The following is a 20,080-nucleotide window of genomic DNA, read 5'->3' as shown; positions in this document are numbered from 1 at the left end:
GTAGCATGACAGGTTGTTATTGGCTGCCAGCTTAAGTCTGTTGTTTATATGAGGTTATTGCTGTGTTCTTGATGCCAAAGATTTTCCTCAGACAGTCTGATTCCCATTTCAGCCTGAGAGGATGTGCCATTTTACTTTGTCTAACTGTGTGTTTCCTTGGTATTAGGAATTCCATATCTCAGAAGACTTTAATAAGATGAACTTTGTCAAGACGTACCCAGGTAATACAGCATGGGGTCTTTGCTAATGTGTTTACTTCACAGATGAGATTTTTAAAACATTCGATACATCTTCATAATTAAGCCTAGGCCAAATACGGACATTGACTCTAACTTTAATAGTATGAAAGATATTGGTAAATTACTGGTAATTACCTTTTAATCAAAATAAGATCAATTTGTGTAGCCCAAGTATAGGATTTTAGAATGTTTAAAATCGAAAATTAATTTTTGGCCATAGTCTTACTACAAAGCTGCTGGCTTCATTGTGATGTAGTTGGCTATGGAGAACATTCCTTCTGAAAAGCTTTGAATTCAGAGCCGAAGAAAACAAAACCCTCTAACAGTCTGACCCAATTTTTTTTTTTTAGAAGTTTGTGGGTAGGAGATGGCGGCTGCAACATTTGCAGCGTGAAGGTCATCACAGTTGGGAGCTAGCAATCCCCAAAGGATTGAGAGTAGGAGCTGTATTAAAACCTCACATAACTGTAAGCCAGTGTGCTGAATGTCTCTAACTCTGGTTATATTGTTCAGCACTGAACAGTGGTAATACATTCGTGGATGCTTTAATCTGCAGATGACTTTGGTTTCTAAAGGGGAAGAAACTGATACAGTACTGGTGTCTAATATAAAGGGGAGCGGGAGAGGGAAGGGGAAGTCTGCTCTTTAAATACAGTTTGGTGGTATTGTCCTAATAGAGGATAGTACTTACTTAGGTGCAATAATTAGGCCAAAATGCCTGTTACTAAACACTGAGGCTCTTGGGTCTTGGTTAAAGAAGTAAGAATTGAGTAATGCAGCAAGAATGAAATCGTACAAGATCCCCATTCATCAGGTATCTCTGGCAGTAGAGGGGACTACTCTATTAAAACTAACGTTGATGGAAGATACAAGGTTCTTTCCAAGCATTATTTAGTATTCCTTCTAAAGAATGTACAGCCAAATTCAGTCACTACTATTCCACAGTTATTAATTAATAACTTGATGATGTACAGAAGACTTTGTACTGAAGGCCAAAAATGTAGGAAAACAAAATACAGCTTGTTTTATGACTTCCTATCGTACTCTAATGGAAAAGGGTGTTCTTGTTTAAAAGAGAGACCTTGTTTTTAAAAGCTACAAAAGCCCCTTTATCCTAAAAGCAGATGACTTTACATTTCAGTCCAAAAGAAGTATCTCTAATACACCCTCCCCCTATATTCTTTCTTTCACTTCTGTGTCCTCTACATCTTCTTACTTAATTAAATGGTCTCAGCACTGTACAGAGTGTGCTCACTGGAGTTCAGTTGTCAACATGCCCTCAAAGAAGAAGAACCTTCACATTTCTATGTGAGGGAAATCACTAAATGAAAGGAAGATTCAAATGAACTGACTTCTTTTTTTGATATTGCTGGTTCATTAAAGGCCAATCACTGAGATGGAAAATGCAAAATAAATTGAGAACTCTGCTAACCTTATCAAACTTTGGGGCTGCAGTAAGTGTGACAGTGAAGGTAAAATTCTTTCTTACTGCAATTATTACTTTTTTTTTTCCTGGTAACACTTCAACCTGTTTCTAACTGTACAACGGAAGATTTGATAGAAATACTTCAATCTGAAGTGCTCAGATCCTTTGCTTTATTTCCACAGCTCATCAAAATCGGGTGTCGGCTGTCATTTTCTGCCTGGGAGCAGAGTGGGTTATCAGTACTGGCCATGACAAGTGTGTCAGCTGGATGTGCACCAGGAGTGGGAATATGCTGGGAAGACATTACTTCACCTCTTGGGCTTCATGTTTACAGTATCCATCAAAAATGATCACATTACTAACAAACCACAAGACAAAATTTTATTACAAAATCCACCGCAGTATAGTTAGCATAGAAAGTATTAAATAACTAATGCTAAACTACACTTGGCAAAATCCAGTTGCATCTTGTGACGCTATATCTTTTTTTATTTTATTTTTCAGTGTATTTTTTCACTTATTTGAATTCTTAGAGTTCACAATCTTCAATGGCTCCCACCAGTTAATAGTATGAATTAGTAGGGTTCTGCTGTTCGGACTCTTTAAAATGCTTAGCTTCTAGCTTACAAAATTACAAGAATACATCTTAAAGATACTCTCTCAGGTGCCACAAGTACTCCTGTTCTTTTTGCAGATACAGACTAACACGGCTGCTACTCTGAAACCTGAAACGACTGTTCTTCAGTTTCTCTCCACAGCACGTATATAACTTGCTATGCCATTTGTCCAGGTCATTCTTTCTTCAAAGAAATGTTTTTAATTAAAAAGACAATCTACAAATGCGCATATGATTGTTGTCCTCCTATGCACACTTAAAAATTGGGATTAAACTGAATTCTTAGTAATTGAACAGAAACAGGTATCTTGTATGGTATGCAGATTAGATTTAAAAAGATGGAAATAGCATGGCATCTTGTGTGCCTTCAGTGCATAACTTAAGTATCTTATCCAGAAATTCTATACATAACACAAAGTATGAGCGTTGTTGGTGTAATCGTGTTATATTCATCTGCACTTGTGTGAAATAAAAAGCCATCTGCTATATCTCACCCTATGCCTTAACTTGAAATGTCTACACTAGAAATGTAAGTTGACCTGTATTGGATTAATTTACAGCCACCGCAGTAATTACTGCAGTAGTGCATGTCCAGATTACCCTCCTTCTGTCGGTGGTACGTGTACTCACCAGGAGCACTTCCACTGACCTAAGAAGGCCAGTGTGGGGAGCTGGGAGACTGGAGACTCATCCCCTTTGGCAGCTCCCTGCCAGGACCCCAGCTGCCCCACTGGCTCCCTGTGGTCCTGGTGGGCTGCCCCTCCACCCCCTTTCCCCATTCCCTACTGGGAGTGGGGGAGGCCTTTGGCCGTGAAATTGACAAGGCTGCCGGGCTCCTGCTGGGGTGTTGTCGGGGCCGCTGTGAAATTGACAAGACTGCCAACAGCCAATGTAAGGGACCTAGTGTCTACATAGGCTTATGTTGGCATAGTGTCTTTCACCTCTTGCGGAGGTGGAGTAGATATGTCGGTATAGTAGTGTACTTACTTAGGCAGGAGGCAGGTGTAGTGTAGACACTGATGTAAATAGGTTGACATAAAACAGCTTAACTGTAGTGTAGACCAGCCCTCAATCTATATCCCAGAATAAATCTCACACGATGTATATTGTATGGGGTGTAGTTCTCTACCCATCAGCCCCTACCCAGCTCCCTTCATTAGGGCTATTTCATGTCCCGTTAGTATGTGCCATATTTTCCACAATCAATTCAGATTTAGCAAATCAAAACAGAGAAAAGAATGAACTGGTTGATCTTATGGTTCTTTCTTCCTTTCTCTTCTCCCTGTCCCTCAGTAGGAGTATTCCTTACTGTGTATTTTTTAGTCTTCTGTCCGGGACAGCTTTAAAATTCCAAAGTGACAGGCTTGGAAGCCTGTTCCTCTGCGTAGTGGATCTTGTTGTTGGAAAGTTTTCCCCTTTGTTAACCCTTAAGGGTTCCCCTCATTACTCCTAATGATAGGCCATTGTGCTGTACTTGGTGACTCTTCTCTCCATGATTGTAGACTGATGTGTCAATTTCCTTTGCCAAACTACGTATCTTTTTATCCTACCAAGTCTGTTAATTCCTCCAGCTTCCTGATCATGTTCGTTGATCTCTTCTAGACTCACTCCATTTTGTCTGTTACCAGGTTCTGGGAATGAAATGCTTAGGTGGGAGCTTAATTCATAAGCTGCGTAGCCAGGACTGTTTATAAACAGGGTCTAATATCTCTTGATGTAATGCCTGTGTATCCTCAGTTTAAAACTAAAGTATCTTTTTTACTGCTTAATACTGCAAGCTTGTATCAGATTTCTTGTCCTTGGATATTTTAACATTCCTGGTTTTGTTCCTTTTATTGAATAGGTGTGCCCAGTTATTTTCCCATAGCTGTATTAATTTACATCTGTTTCCAAGCTGGATCTTATTTATTCCTTTCTGCGGGTCTATAATCTTTCAAGGTTCCTTTGTCTTATTGTTCTGCCTTCACTGATGTTAATTTGTCTCCGTTTAAATCTCAAGAGGTCACTAATGTGCTATTACTTTCTTCAAGATCACTAAGTATCTGGACCTCCATATTCATTAGCTCCCTGGAATTTGTTTTCCTGCCACAAATTTCCTTCCCAAAAAGGAACTCTGAATGCTAATGTTTTCTCTATTGTGCTCTGATGGTAAACACTTCATATAAAATGTCAGGTTAATTTTAGTGTCTTTCATCCTGGTGGTTTCCAAAGTGCTTGCAAACTTGTCTCATGTACAGATAATATAGTCATCACTGCAGTCACCTCCCATCATGAATGTGGCAACCCTAAACAGCTTAGGCCATGAATGGTTGGTTGGTAGGTAGGTATCCAGTTGAATCTGCAAGGGAATGCAGGGTATATGGAGTGCAGTTTAACAGAGTGTCTAAGACTCTGGGGCTTACAGCAGTGATCTTATACAGAGGCCATGTGGCGACTGTGGAGGGGGCCCAAAGGGGGAGGGGTAAAGGCCGGAAGCTGAAGAGATGAAAAGGCAGGGCCCGAGTCAGAAGGGATGAGATGGGGCCAGAGCCTCTCCTCTTCTGGCCACGCTGCCTGGTGTGGCATGCAGTGGCTGCACTCTCCCAGGCAGCCTCCGGCCATGCTGCCTGCGTGGGCTGTCCTAGGTAAGCAATGTGGCCGGAGGCTGCTTGGGAGAGTCCATTAGTGGCTCCACACATGCCAGGGGGACTGAAGCAGAGCTCTCCCTCTCCCTGCCAGGGGATGGGGAGAGCTTGGAGCCCCTGGGCTGGGGGCAGAGCAGGGGCGAGTCACATGGGGGGGGGGTCATGCCCCGGGCGGGATGGGTCACATGCCCCCCTTAGCTGGTGTCCCCTTCGTGTCCCTCCCACTAGTCGCCTCACTCCTCTTAAAAATGGTAGCCCTCCAGCAATATAGTTCCCCAAACCATGTGCTAAGGGATTGGTTCTATACCAAATAGAAAAGAAGCAATTCAGCATGAAGCATGACACTGCTTTGAAGCATGTGTTTTCTTTTGAGGTCTATGCACTGATTTGGCCTACCACACTTAACTTGCAAAACACAATGCAACAAACTGAAAGTAGCTCTGTCTTCCTGCATTTGTTCTTTCTTGGCAATGCTCTGTTTCACACCAGTCTCCAAGTTAGGTATGTTGACATAACAGTACAGTACTGTGCATAATAAGTGCTCATTACAAGATCTGTTCACAAAACAATCCAGTGTTCTCTTCCCCCAACCCCTGAGTTCTCATCCATAAGCATCCGGTGGAAACTCTGGTCATTAACTAATCCTCAGTCATTTCAGTGAATATCTGGAACAAATTGCTCCAAGGAAAGGGTGAAATTTAGAATACTTTGTTTTTAACAGAAAATGTTTCATTTAGCTTTCCATGGCATGGTCTTTATTTTCTTCAAAGGAAATTGCTTCCTGTCGACACATTGTGTGCTTGAATCATTAACAGTAGGGAGCAAATGACCCGCTTGTCAGTATATACGTTTGATATTCAGCACAGTCGTTAAAAGCTTCTCTGATGCATGAGTTAATGATCTTTTTCAAAAGCTTATACAAACATCCATTCTGTAATATTTTATGTTTCTTAGTGTAGTGTCTGATAAAACAATATATTATAATTTATATAATGGACACCTAAACTTCAGGATGGAATAATGCTGATAAGTCTGAGACATTGCTGTTGACCGCCTGTCTATATAGGCTTCTCAGGTGCAGGATTGTTTATTTTCGGATGCTCAAATTCTTAACCCCCTCATGCTTGTTAACAAGACATTGGAAGCACAGCTTTCTCCCCATTGTGGTGACAATTTTTTAGTTATATTGCACTTCTTTTTACACAGTAAACCCCTCTTAGTTACCTCTTGTCTTTTGGTGGTGGCCTCAGCAGAGAGCAAACAATAGACCTATCTCAGGGACTGGGGAAGTCCCTTCCAGGAGTAGGTGGTGCCAGCTGTTTTCTGGATAGAGCAATACCAGCTGCTCTTCAGGCACCACTTCTTATCTGAATGGGAAAGCTTTTGAAAAGGAACTTTTATGTTTGCCATATAGTATCTTGATCATTCAGCTTACATTACAAAACAGAGGGAGGGAAAGGATTTATCCACTTATGTTGTAAGGTCTCTGGGGCAGGGACAGTCTTATTTTTTGTACAGTGCCACACAAAGGCCCTTTATCACCAGGATTAAAGTATTACTGGAATACCTATAATGCAAATAGGAGGTCAGTAGATATACCTGCCATGGAAGGTAGGGCTAATTAGAATTTCCAGGTACTCCAGAGGCACGGTTCTGGCCTCCCCCAGGCCCTTCTGTAGCAACAACACTCTCTCCTATTTTTCCTGCTTTCCTTAACTGAAGTAAACGAGTAATTTCTGATCCTGTTTGTCATTAAATCTGAATATAAGGTACCTTATGGAGGCAAGACTCTATTCCATGAGTTCTTCTGCACTTTCAGGTAAGTTAAAAGCAGATTATTGATCTGTCTCTAAGTCTCCAGTCTAGTTCATAAAATATTTTGGCTCCTCTTAAGTTTCAGGAACATCCTTAATTGAAGGTTCAATTATTCTTGCACTTTTTAAACTTCTGGTGAAAGCAAAGCTGAACTTTTTTTTTTTTTTTTTAAAACATACCCTTTGTGTAAACCTTTGTTTCCTTGTTTACAGGTTTGTACTACATCAGCACTCTAGTATTTATGTTTATGGGCTGCTAAAGATCTTTCCGGTATGATTTCTGTTGGTTGTTGCTTTAACCTGTTTGTTTTTTAGTCATCTGGCAGAGTATTTTTGCTGTAAAGAGAAGCAAGTGAGACTGAGCATAGTTGGTGGTATTCCTTGACTTGTGTTCAGATATGACATCGAAACCCAGCATGCCTTCGTTGGGGACTACTCTGGACAGATCACGCTACTGAAACTTGAACAGAACAAATGCACGGTTATCACAACGCTCAAAGGGCATGAAGGTAAACTAACTTCCCCTTCACTTCCCTGGCTAATTCAGTCTCTGGTAATACAACTTTCTATCAGCAAAAGATGGGAAATGTAATCAAGTGCAGGTTCTGACCTAAGCTCTCAAATTCATTGCCTGTCACCACTTGCTGAACAAAGCTTCCTCTGTAAAGAGACGTTACCAACAAAACTCGTACATCTTAAATTAGCCGGATATTTAAGTGACTAAGAACTCTACTTGTTTCATAGGGAACTCTGGGCTACGAGCTGCTATGGATGACGTTGCCGTCATCCTAGGCACCAGTTACAGAGCATGAGCTTCAAAGTAATTGCCTTAAATGGTGCATATGTATATGCATAGCCCACCTTACAAGATGGCTCACCTTACAAAATGTCAGCCTATATTCATTAACGTGAAGGAATGGCTCCATCTTAGTGTCTAGAATGTTACCACTTTAAGGCAGTGTCTTTTACGTGTTTGTACAGTGTTCAACATTGCTATCACTGCATGTTTTAATCAAATGTAAGAAAACTTTGCAAAGCTATTTAGAGGAGTTCATAAATTATGGGATAAATTCTCGAGTTCATGCATTGGACTTAACTTCATATCTTAAGGTGTTGGTAGAATAGCATAAGGCCTGTGTAATTGAGTTAAAACTAATTCTTGTAACCTGATGTATGGCACAATATGTGCAGTGTTAAGTTTTGGCTCAGCTTTGCATGACCCAGTTGTATTTAAGATGTATAGATATTATGGTGGTGATTGATATAGATTCTTAGGTGTTTATGTCTTATGTGTGTGATGGGTTCGGTCACAGAGACTCCCTTGGCACTGTCACCTGACGTGCTGAAGTAACCTCTGAGCCTGTTTTCCCTGCCAGCTTGGGACTTCCAGACCCTGCCTTGTTAAGCCAGACACGCTAGCCTGCTGCAACACAGACCCAGGTTTGGGCCACGCCCCCAAAGTTGCAGACTTTACCCAAAAACTACTCCAGCAGGTTTCCTGTTTCCAGCACCCAGACACCCAGCTCCCAATGGGATCCAAACCCCAAATAAATCCATTTTACTCTGTATAAAGTTTATACAAGGTAAACTCATAAATTGTCAACCCTCTATTACACTGACCTAACTCAAACAGCTTAATGGGACTAAATCGGGGGGCCCAGATAATCTTCATCCAAGAATTTTAAAGGAACTGGCACATGAAATTACAAGCCCATTAGCAAGAATTTTTAATGAATCTGTAAACTCAGGGGGTTGTACCATATAACTGGAAAATTACTAACATAGTTCCTATTTTTAAGAAAGGGGGAAAAAGTGATCTGGGTAACTGCAGGCCTGTTAGTTTGACATCTGTAGTGTGCAAGGTCTTAGAAAAAATTTTGAAGGAAAAAGTAGTTAAGGACACTGAGGTCAATGGTAATTAGGACAAAATACAACATGGTTTTACAAAAGGTAGATCGTGCCAAACCAACCTGACCTTCTCCTTTTTTGGGAAGGTAACAGATTTTTTTTAGACAAAAGGAAGCACAGTGGATCTAATTTACCTCTATTTCAGTGAGGCATTTGATACAGTTCCACATGGGGAATTACCTAAATTGGAAAAGATGGGGATCGATATGAAAATTGAAAGGTGGCTAAGGAACTGATTAAAGGGAAGACTGCAATGGGTCGTACTGAAAGGTGAACTGTCCGGCTGGAGAGAGATTACTAGTGGAGTTCCTCAGGGATCGGTTTTGGGACCAATCTTACTTAAACTTCTTATTCCTGACCTTGGCACAAAAAGTGGGAATGCGCTAATAAAGTTTGCGGATGACACAAAGGTGGGAGGTATTGCTAATACAGTAACTCCTCACTTAACGTTGTAGTTATGTTCCTGAAGAATGCGACTTTAAGTGAAACGATGTTAAGCAAATCCAACTTCCCCATAAGAATCAATGTAAATGGGGAGGGTAGGTTCCAGGGCAGCTTCCCCTACTCTGCAAGCACCAGGGGTGGAGGGCTCAACCCTTAACCCACCTTTTCTCCCCCCCACCTCCTCCCCCTTTACTTTGCATGCTGCATCCTGGCTCCTCCCCCCTCTCTCCCCTCCCTTCTAAACTCCGCAAGCCAGTTTATTGCCGCGTTCAGGAGGCAGGGGAGGGAGAGAGGAGGCACATCGAGTCCTTGCTCCTCCCCTGCGCACGCGCGCCCCCCCCCCCCCCCCCCCCCCCGCCGGGGCAATCAGCTGGCTTGCCGCGTTTGGGAGGCAGGGGGAGCCTGCGCACAGAGTCCTCCCTCCTGCCTCCAAAACGCCGCAAGCTAGCTGATTGCCGTCAGCAGGAGGGAGGGGGGAGGAGCGAGGGCAGGGCTCGTCGCGTCTCCTCTCTCCCTCTCCTGCCTCCCGAACGCAGCAATCAACTGGTGAGACCTCATCTGGAATACTGTGCAGTTCTGGTCTCCCATGTTTAAGAAAGATGAATTCAAACTGGAACAGGTACAGAGAAGGGCTACTAGGATGATCCAAGGAATGGAAAATCTATCTTATGAAAGGAGACTCAAAGAGCTTGGGTTGTTTAACCTAACCAAAAGAAGGCTGAGAGGAGATTTGATTGCTCTCTATAAATATATCAGAGAAATAAATACCAGGGAGGGAGAGGAATTATTTAAGCTCAGTACCAGTGTGGACACAAGAACAAATGGATATAAACTGGCCCTCAGGAAGTTTAGACTTGAAATTAGATGAAGGTTTCTAACCATCAGAGGAGTGAAATTCTGGAACCTCCTTCCAAGAGGAGCAGTGGGGGGCAAAAGACATATCTGGCTTCAAGACTAAGCTTGACAAATTTATGGAGGGGGTTGTATGGTGGGCTAGCCTAACTTTGGCAATTAATTGATCTTTGACTATTGGCAGTAAATATGCCCAGTGGCCTGTGATGGGATGTTAGATGGAGTGGTATCTGAGTTCCTACAGAGAATTCTTTCCTGGGTGTCCAGCTGGTGAGTCTTGTCCACATGCTTAGGGTTTAGCTGATCGCCATATTTGGGGTCGGGAAGGAATTTTCCTCCAGGGCAGATTGGCAGAGGCCCTGGGGTTTTTTCACCTTCCTCTGCAGCGTGGGGCACGGGTCACTTGCTGGAGGATTCTCTGCACCTTGAAGTCTTTAAACCACAAGTTGACGACTGCAGTAACTCAGATATAGGTTAGGGGTTTGATGCAGGAGTTGGTGGCTGAGATTGTAGCCTGCGTTGTGCAGGAGGTCGGACTAGACACTCATAATGGTCCCTTCTGACCTTAAAGTCTGATTCTTTGATAGAGAGAGATGCACAGCTGTTTGCTCCCCCAGGTGTTAATCACTCTGGGTTCATTAATAAAGAAAAGTGATTTTATTAAGTATACAAAGTAGGATTTAAGTGGTTTCAAATAATAAGACAGAACAAAGTAAGTCACCAAGCAAAATAAAGCAAAACCGCGCAAGTCTAAGCCTAATACATTAAGAAACTATTTACAGGTAAAATCTCACCCTTGGCGAGATGTTCCAATAAGCTGCTTTCACAGACTAAACTCCTTCCTACTCTGGGCCCAATCCTTTCCCCTGGTACAGTCCTTGTTAGTTCCAGCAGACATCTTAGGTGGAAAGCAGGGGTGTTCTCATGACTGACAGCCTCCTTTGTTCTGTTCCACCCCCTTTTTAGTGCTTTGTCACAAGGTGGGAATCTTTTTCTCTCTGGGTCCCCACCTCTCCTAAATGGGAAAAGCACTAGGTTTAAGATGGATTCCAGTATCAGGTGACATGTTCACATGTCCTGTGAGACCCCAGCCTCCATTCTTCCAGGGCTGGCCTGCTCCTACCTGGGAAGGTTTGCAAGTAAACAGAGCCATTTACAGGTCATTGATTCTGAAGCACCTTTAATGGCTTCTACTTAATATGTTTACATCAGTAATACAAGCTTACATCTTATTCTCCTAACTCCAGACATAGAAATACATGTAAACAAGTGGGATGAACACACTCAGTAGATCATAAGCTTTGTGATGATACTGTACAAGAGATCTTTTGCATAAAGCATATTCTAGTTACATCATATTCACACTTATAAGCATATTTCCATAAAACATTATGGAGTACAACATCACACCCTCCTCCTGAACTTACTGCCGGAGTCTTGGACACTGTGTATGGCAGAGGCAGTACATGTAAAATCCCTGTTTGTCTCTGGTCATGCCCCCTTCCAGTACCTTTAAATCCTATGGTGTCATTCATAGGTGTCCTAGAAAGGTTTGGGGTTCCTGGTACCCAGGTGCCTGCAAACGTATTGGGGTGTAGTATTGCTATTAAAATGTATGTCTTCGCATTTAGTCACCAATGCCATGAGGCGGTGTGTCCCAGTCCCCCTTCCACACAGCAGTGTAGGCCTGTTATGCTTTTGCTGCTGTGCCAAGCTTCCAGCCTGTTTACAGGTAAAAACTGAAAAGCAACGTGCTTGTGGGACTGTCTTGTCACCACCCCTAGCATGTACAAATTTTTTTCCCCAAAATCAGGTATGTCCCACATCTTCAAAGGGTTTACCATTAGTATTAACTCCCTTATTTTGAACCATAGGTGGAGTAGCAAAAGACACAAGATTAACAGCTAATTTATGATGGACAGACTTTGTTCACATAGCCTGGCTTGCCCAGTGTCCACTGCATTTCCCAGTCCCTTTGTGTACCATGGTAGGTGCTCAGACATAGATTCTCCTGCCTCTTTGGAGAATCAGCCCTGCTCTCCATTCAGGCATGTGTTTGAGGTTTCGGCAAGGAAAGGGTGTACTGCAACCATGCGTCCCCTCAGCCCCTCCCTCTAGAATCTTTGTTTTGGCCCCACCCACTTGTGAAGCTTCCCAAATGCAACTCTCTTCCTCCTGCCTGCAAGAGACAGTTTTATCTCTTACAAGTGTAGCAGGAACAACATTCTTTAATAGAGTGCTTTGGATTGGTAAGTCACCCCACTCTGTTACCAAAAGGTCAGCTGCATGGACTCTCCCCTCCAGGAGATTTGACCCCCCCCCCTCTTCCTTTAAGACATGATCCACAGGTGAGGGGTCTGGCATTTCAGATGCAGATCCTTCACCCTCCTTCTGGGGAAATGCCTTCCTACAAAAGGTGGGCAGACCATCCTCTCCCCCCTCACCTTCCATCTGGGTTCCCCCCTGAGGCAGACACCCCTGTGTTCCCCAAAAGGGAAGGTGACTCTGATCCAGCTGTGGGCTCACAGCTACAGCTATGACAGAGACCCTTCCCTGGCCAGCAAATTCCCACCCCTTTCTTCCCCCCCCCCCCCCCCCCCAAAAAAAAACCAAAAACCTCAGGTTGGGTTTGCTTCCAGCTACAGAGCCCTTTGGGTCTGTTCCCACCGTAGTGGTCATCAGGACCTCAACTTCTATCTCTGGGATACATGTCTCTGTGTACCCTGGGACCAGGCCTGTCCCCTGCTGAACTACAACTTCCTGGCAGTCAGCAGGCCTCCCTGTTACAAGGTGTACCATCTCCTTCCCCAGGGAGATGATCACAGGACAGGAGCTGGCTTTATCCAGCCCTTCCCGCAGGGACCTGCCTTGAGCCCTGGGGCTACAGGAACTGGTCACGACCATCCCTGCCCCCAATGGCCCATTTTCCACTGCTACTGAGGAATTAGAGACACTCCTATTTCCCCAGCAGCACATGTGACTTTACCCTCCCTTCTGGGGCTTTCAGCGCAAGATTCCTTCTTGTTGCTAACAAACCCTGGGACAGATTCTGCCACCTCAAAAGTCATTCCCTAGTAGAAACAGTTGCAAAATCGTGTGCCACCGCTGCAACAGTCAGTTCAGCCTGCAAATCACCAGTTTCTGTGTACCTTAGCTAAAGGTGCAAGGACCTTTATAACCTCTCACCAATTCTAATTCTGCCATTTTTCCTGGTAACACATCCTTCTCATCGGTCAGATCCCTCCTGACCACAGAAATCTCTGCACCAGGGAAGGTGGAACAGAATGAAAATAGGATGATTCTTTTACAGAACTCTCTGCCTGTGGGCTTTTCTTATATTGATCTCAAGCTAAATGAGTGTCATTTGAATTAACACTGCTACTTAATGAGTGTAGTATGAATTAGTCTATTGTATTCTGTTGATCAGACACTTGAAAATCTGCTTTGATTTAATATTGTATAGCTCACTGAATTTAAGTGTTTTTTCTATGTAGCTTGCATGTCATGTAAATGGATGACTAGATGCCATACTGAATTGTTAATTAAAAGGTTTGATAGGCTGCCTGCGGGCCGTAGTTTTCCCACCCCGGTTTAAAATAAATCACCAGCTGAATAGTGTAATTCTACTCCTTTCGTTTTTTTGGATGACAGTGGTGGCCTAATGTAGTACCATGCATTCTGTGTTCAGTAATTACAAAGCCAGTGTGTTACGCTGAAGGGCTCTTTAATGAGGAGTATGAAACACATACAAGAATCTCTTTGTAAAAACCAATGGAGCCATTTTGCCCTGCAACATGTTTGTCCTGTGACTGATAGTTTCTCACTGCCGTTAAAATATTTGGAATAATTTTATTTGGAATACTGTCAGAGCACAACTGTATTCAGAGCTAATTACATAAGAGGTCAGTGTATAATGACTGATATCACTTGTATTCCTCTCAACTGCCAGTTGTATGCATTATTGTATTGTTAATGTATTGGTATGAATAAATTGCTGCCTGATCGATTCAGTTGTCACAATGGCTATTTTCACCTTACAAAGAGCCCAGTAAGGAATGGTATTAAACACAATTATTAGGCTGCAGATATACATATACTTGGGGAAGCTGTTAACCTAATTTATAGCTCCTCTTGTTAGAAAACCAAAGCCATTGCTTAGCTTCTTGTCTTGTTCTTTATTAAACGTTAGTATTTACATTTTTCAAATAAAAATGGCTTTAGTGTTATATGAAAACCTGAACTTTCCTGTGACTGTTTAACCAACAATGAGCGTTTTAGAAATATGCCTTAGTCCTACCAAACCAAATTATCCCATTGCTCACTATCCTTTGTCTTTTAAAGTTTGATTGTCCAACTGATGATAGTTCAGTGACTTTAAACTGTTAGGCTGTGAGTTTCTTTACTAACTATGCTCTTAGAGTCACAATGGGGACTATCCCCTTTGATCGAACTGAAGCATGAATGAAGAGCTGTGAATGATCTCCAAAGCATATCTCTCCTAGTCCAATAAAAGAGATTACCTCATCCTTTATTTATTATTTATTTATTTTTAGGAAGTGTTGCTTCCCTGTGGTGGGATCCTGTTCAACGGCTACTCTTCTCTGGAGCATCTGATCACAGCATTATTCTGTGGGATATTGGTGGAAGGAAAGGCCGAACATTGCTGCTTCAGGGCCATCAGTATGTAGCAGTGACTTGCTGTTTTATTTTTTTCCAAATACTTAACTAGTTTGTGGGGTTTCAGAGAGACTAAATGTGACAACTCCCAAGTATTGTGAATAATATCTAGACAAGATAGCATGTTTCAGAGTACTCTTAAGACTGTGATGAATAGGGACTGGGGGGAACAAATCTCAGAGCAACATTACTGTCATAAGAGGCATTTTTGTTCTCTTGGCTATGACTTAAATGTGGGACGTGATGAGATCAGAGAATAAAAATAGTTCCCAGAATAAAGAGGTGGGTGACAGTACTGAGACTACCCTTGTTTGCAGTGTTGTAGCTGTGTTCCAGCTAATATTGGGAGTTTTTGCTGCATGAGGTAAAGTCCCACTGCTATAATGTACCCTTCATGAGGATGCTTGTGCAGGATGGGGGTGGAAATGTACAATGACATCTGCATAGTAGTGTGAATATGTACAATCCTTTAGTCTAATGCTTCCTCTTCATCTTAGACACTAGTCATGAAATCACAATTATTTTATTGGCATAGTTAGTATTTTTAAAGTATCTATGCTGACTTCCTGTACTTCTCAAAAGTGCACATGAATTCCCACTCTTCTGTGCATTGACATGCAACTGTTCACTTTTACATATTGGCTACAATAGTGTAATTTGACATTATGACTGGAGGACCTTCCACTGCTTCTTTCACTCCTCCATCATGTATCCTGTTGGGAAGATTGTGTGTATCAACTATTAGTTTTTCCTGTTTAATCTCACACTGGACAGATGGTGGCAGAATTTTTACAATGTGTGGGGAAAAATCATTCCATTTCAAAAGCAGTGTTTTTTCTTTCTGAACTGAAAACTGCAAAACAGTGAAAATTCGATGTGTGACTGAAAGCGTGGAGATCCACAACAGATTTCCATTCTGGATAGCTATATCAAAATTGTTTTTCTGTAAGTCAGTTTTCCTCCTTGAAGAAAGCTGATATTCACACAGTGAGTGAACACCATGCTTAAAGGAAACAAGAATTTGTGGGTGGGGAAGAGATTAAGAAATTGCATCACAGTAACTAGGCTTGGCAGGATTAGATTTTTATTGGTAAATGTCCGTAAACGCCAATTTCTACTACACATGCACAAACCAATGAAAAAATACTTCCCTCAGTAATAATGAAAATTTACAAGGAAGCAGCGTTTTTTTGTACTTTGCCTGAAAACTTATTAGTTTGGTTTAAAGATATTTACCTCATTTGACATGTGATGTTGATGATGTTTGAACAGTTAAAGCTTTATAACTTTTTGAATCAACATCTATTGTTAAATAATTATTCTGACCACCCTGTGGTCTGACTCCTCCATAATTTCCTGCAACTGAAAAAACATAAATAGATGAAAATAAATATTAATCTTTTAAATTGAATTCTGCCAACCCTAACAACTCATACATCAGCGAAAGGGTTTCCAGTTGAATCTTTAAGGACATTATTCCTTGATGACTATTTTCTCACAATTGTCTCCTAATAAGTTGGTATTCAGTTGACATAGTGTGGATGAAGACGGGCATATTTGCAGTTCCGCTCAGTTCAGACCCCTGTCACCTGAGATGCATTCCATTTGTTGTTAGGCTTCACTAGCAAACCACTGACATGATGCTGTATCTTCAGCTTACAGGTCAAACCTGCTGCTTCCTATACTAACACTTTGTTCTATAGCAGCTACTTCAGCGCTGAAATAACACTTGGTAGTGAGGGTACCAAGCCCAGCTTCTAAACTTTGATTCTCCGTTTCAGGCACTTTAGGTTACTACTTAGTGGTCTTGCTTTAAAATAGTTCTACAGCTGACCATGCCTGGCTACTGACATTGTTTTCAGCTTTCCAGGTGACTCTTAAAATTCAAACCCAGACTTGTTAGGGATGTTGCTTTTGCTTAAATGTTTGGAAGAATAAATAGTGTCCACTTTGTTTACAGTGACAAGGTGCAGGCCATTTGTTACATTCAGCTGACGCGGCAACTGGTCTCATGTTCAGCTGATGGAGGAATTGCCGTTTGGAATATGGATATCAGCAGAGAAGAGGTAAGCGCAAATGCTAGGTCAAAGGATCTGGTACTGCCACTTTGTGAACTCTGCAATGGCTATGCTTTCCAGCTTATTCTGTCCTAGATCAGGACACCCCAAGTTAACCAAGCATTGGTAACTGGCCAGGAATCAGAGCTCAGTGCCTCAGCTTCCATAAAAAATATCAGATTGCCATAAAGATAAGGGCAGTGACAAAGTCCACGAAGACCGTAGAGCTTTGTTCAGTGCAAGCCTGGCCATGGGGACAAAGGTGAAGCTTTGCATGTTGAAACCTCAAGTCCCCACAGACCACACTTCCATATTAAAGACAAGGATGGACCACATAATAGATCTCTGCCATGTTTGACCTAAAGGTACCCTCTCCACATCTGTTCTAGTTAATATAGTTGGAAAGAATCCTGTAGGGTACTACAAGAGGCAACACCTTATTGCAGACTGTATTGAATTCCCTGTAGGGTTATGCAGACTTGACAAAATATTTGCTCTTAGTTGTCTCAGTAAAATGGTACTGTAGTTTAGCCCTTCCCCTCTCCTCAAACAGAATATTAAGTATAGAAGTCACTTACTGAGTAGCCAGATTTTACAGAGCCCTTGATTACTAAATATAAGTGACATACAATGAAATATTGTTTATGCAAGGCTTGAGACCCTGTTCTGTGTTAAATGTTCCTTAGTGTATTGTGAAATAAAGTGCTATAGAAAAATCTATGTAGCCTGTGAAGCTGTAGTTTCTTGCCACCAGTACGTTAATGCTGTCAGGCCAACCAAAAAATGGCTTGGTGATAGGCTGCTCTTATTGCTTTTTCTCAATTCTGTCTCTGCACACCCTGTTTTCTTTGTAAGGGATCTTCAAAGCCACAAGTACTGTTGTCTTCATTATACATATTGTGGTAGCACCTAGGAGCCCATGTTGGACCAGAAGCCCTGGTTCTTGGTGCTGTACAAAGGGAACAAATAAGTGACTGCTGCTGAGTGCTAAACAGAGGGCTTGCCTACACGATGTGATGTAGTGCATTGGTGTAGTCCTGTTGACATCAGCATGCGTGAGAACTTCTAAGGTCCATGCAGGTCCGTTAGTGCATGGCATGCTGGTGCACAGTAGAATCTACACCTCTAGCTGGTGTGCACTAACGCACAGCATGGACAAGCCCATAGATTCCTTTTCCTCCAGAATCTGTTAACCGGTTCAGGATTGGTGTAGGACCATGTCTACATTACCACTTTTGGTAGTAGAACTTCTTTCGCTCATGGGTATGAAAAAACCACACCCCAAGCGATGTATTTTGCACTGGTGTGGACAGTGCTATGCTTGCGGAAGAACTTCTCCTGCCAACATTACTACTGCTCGTGGAGGTGTGTTTTTGTTTGGTTTTTTTTGGTTGGTTTTTTTAATGTCCATGGGAGAGCTCTCTTGCATCGGCACAGAGCAGCTATACGAGTGATCTTACAGCAGCGCAGCTGCATCAGTACAGCTGTGCCGCTGTAAGGTCACTAGTGTAGACATGGCCTTAGTCACTACATGGTGCTGTAATAGTTAAATACACTGCCTCTGACGATTCCTCTAGAGCAGTGGTTCCCAAACTTGTTCCTCCCCTTGTGCAGGGAAAGCCCCTGGCGGGCCGGCTGGTTTGCATACCTGCTATGTCCGCAGGTTCGGCCAGTCGCGGCTCCCAGTGGCCGCGGTTCACTGCTCTAGGCCAATGGGAGCTGCTGGAAGCGGCGCGGGCCGAGGGACGTACTGGCCGCCGCTTCCAGCGGCTCCCATTGGCCTGGAGCAGCGAACCGTGGCCACTGGGAGCTGCGATCGGCCGAACCTGCGGACACGGCAGATACACAAACTGGCCTGGCCCGCCAGGGGCTTTCCCTGCATAAGCGGCGGAACAAGTTTGGGAACTACTGCTCTAGAGCAGTGAGATGATTTTATGGAGCTTGTTTTTTTGTTTACCAAGTTAAAGAACAAAGTATAGACTAAGCAGTCTTTATGCACTAGAGCTTTTTAGACCCTTGTTGACCGCATGGTGAGGAAATTCCCAAAACTAGTGGCATAGATTTTTAGTGGGAGTTTGGATTAAACTTTGGTAGTTTTTTAATAATGTATTATCCATTGATTTATCTATTTTCTGCCGTTAAATGGAGATTGAGAAATAGAAGCAACTGAACCAGTAGTGGAAACCCTAATGGGCAGGAGATGAAAACAGTGGCCCCTGAAACGGTTATCACATCATTATTGAAATGGAGACAGTCTTTCATTTTGACTGGATCCATACACACACCCCTTAATTGATTTGTCAACATTCCTGGGTAATTAAGAATTTGCTACTCTCCTTTTATTGATGCATCTATTGTAGGAAGGTCCACCAATGTGATGGAAAAGGGAATGTTAATGGGTATCATTTACTGTTTAGTCTATTGGGGAGATGAAGCATTATGGAATGTGGAGAGATCCCAATTCAGCAGTCAGTGTGGGTAGTCAGGGTTATTCTGAAATTTGAGATGGGAAATGACTCACCATAGAACAATGTGTCTCTTTTTCTATTCTCTTGGGCATAAGTGCAATATTGCAGTGGTGTGGAATTTAAGGGAGTTAAACTAACCTTGAAATAGCTTCCAGGGTATATGGTCCTTATCAGATGCATGGGAATATTTACCCAACTCCTAAGGAGATGCCCTAAAACTGTTATGTATCATCCCACAAATGTACCTTACTAAAAAGTGCAAGTATTAACTTCAGAGTTATGCTTTGAATACTGTGCTATAGCACAGTAACATCTGAGAATGTTAGTACTACTTAGCATGTCTATAGCTCATGTCATCCAGAGAGCCCAGTATAGTCAAGCATCATTTCCAGATAGGGAGGCAGAGGCCCATACTTACTTGGAGTGAGGGCAAGTGAGTAAGTGGGATGCAGCTGATGAAAGTTCTCTTAATTGCTTTAAGTGCTGCAGTCCCAAGAAAAGGACATGATGAGAGTGAGAGCTTCTGAGGGAGTAATTGATTCACTGTAGAGTTTCTATATGTCAGATTACTTTATAGCCATTCAGAATCATCCTGGCAGCAAGACAGAGGGATCTGCAACTCCTGCAGCAATCTAATAAATCAGATGCGTCTTAGCAGGTTTTCTCATTAGGGCAGTAACAAGAAATGCTATGGGGTAAAAACTGTGTGAGAAGAGCACAAAGATCTTGGTAACTATAATTATGACTCTATCTTCTGCACACAGCTCAGCACTGAATTCTCAAATTGCTTTTTGAGTGTGGCCAACTTCCACACTGAATGTAAAGCAAGTCAGGTTTTCTTGTGTATTGTTTGTAATGTCCATAGCTGATAGAGAGGGCTCCTCTTGATATTTATATAAATATTCACTGTACATCATCTTCATTTAAAAACAAAAATGAAAATCTGAGCTGTTCA

General features: G+C 42.4%; 1 protein-coding gene across 2 annotated transcripts in view; it reads left to right on the top strand.

The window, feature by feature from the left end:
• Positions 1–20,080, top strand: part of WDFY1 (WD repeat and FYVE domain containing 1) — a 43,920-nt gene that overhangs the window by 18,092 nt on the left and 5,748 nt on the right. For both annotated transcript variants that reach the window (XM_054039213.1, XM_054039214.1), the window contains 5 exons: positions 167–221; positions 1,848–1,998; positions 7,116–7,228; positions 14,477–14,603; positions 16,561–16,666. In XM_054039213.1, coding sequence (XP_053895188.1) covers positions 167–221; positions 1,848–1,998; positions 7,116–7,228; positions 14,477–14,603; positions 16,561–16,666 — 552 coding nt within the window. The remainder of the gene's footprint in view (positions 1–166; positions 222–1,847; positions 1,999–7,115; positions 7,229–14,476; positions 14,604–16,560; positions 16,667–20,080) is intronic.

This window comes from Malaclemys terrapin, chromosome 9, assembly GCF_027887155.1.
Source record: "Malaclemys terrapin pileata isolate rMalTer1 chromosome 9, rMalTer1.hap1, whole genome shotgun sequence".
In the NCBI taxonomy this organism is placed as follows: domain Eukaryota; kingdom Metazoa; phylum Chordata; order Testudines; family Emydidae; genus Malaclemys; species Malaclemys terrapin.
Note: the sequence above shows the minus strand (reverse complement) of the source record. Positions and strands in the feature narration are given on the sequence as shown.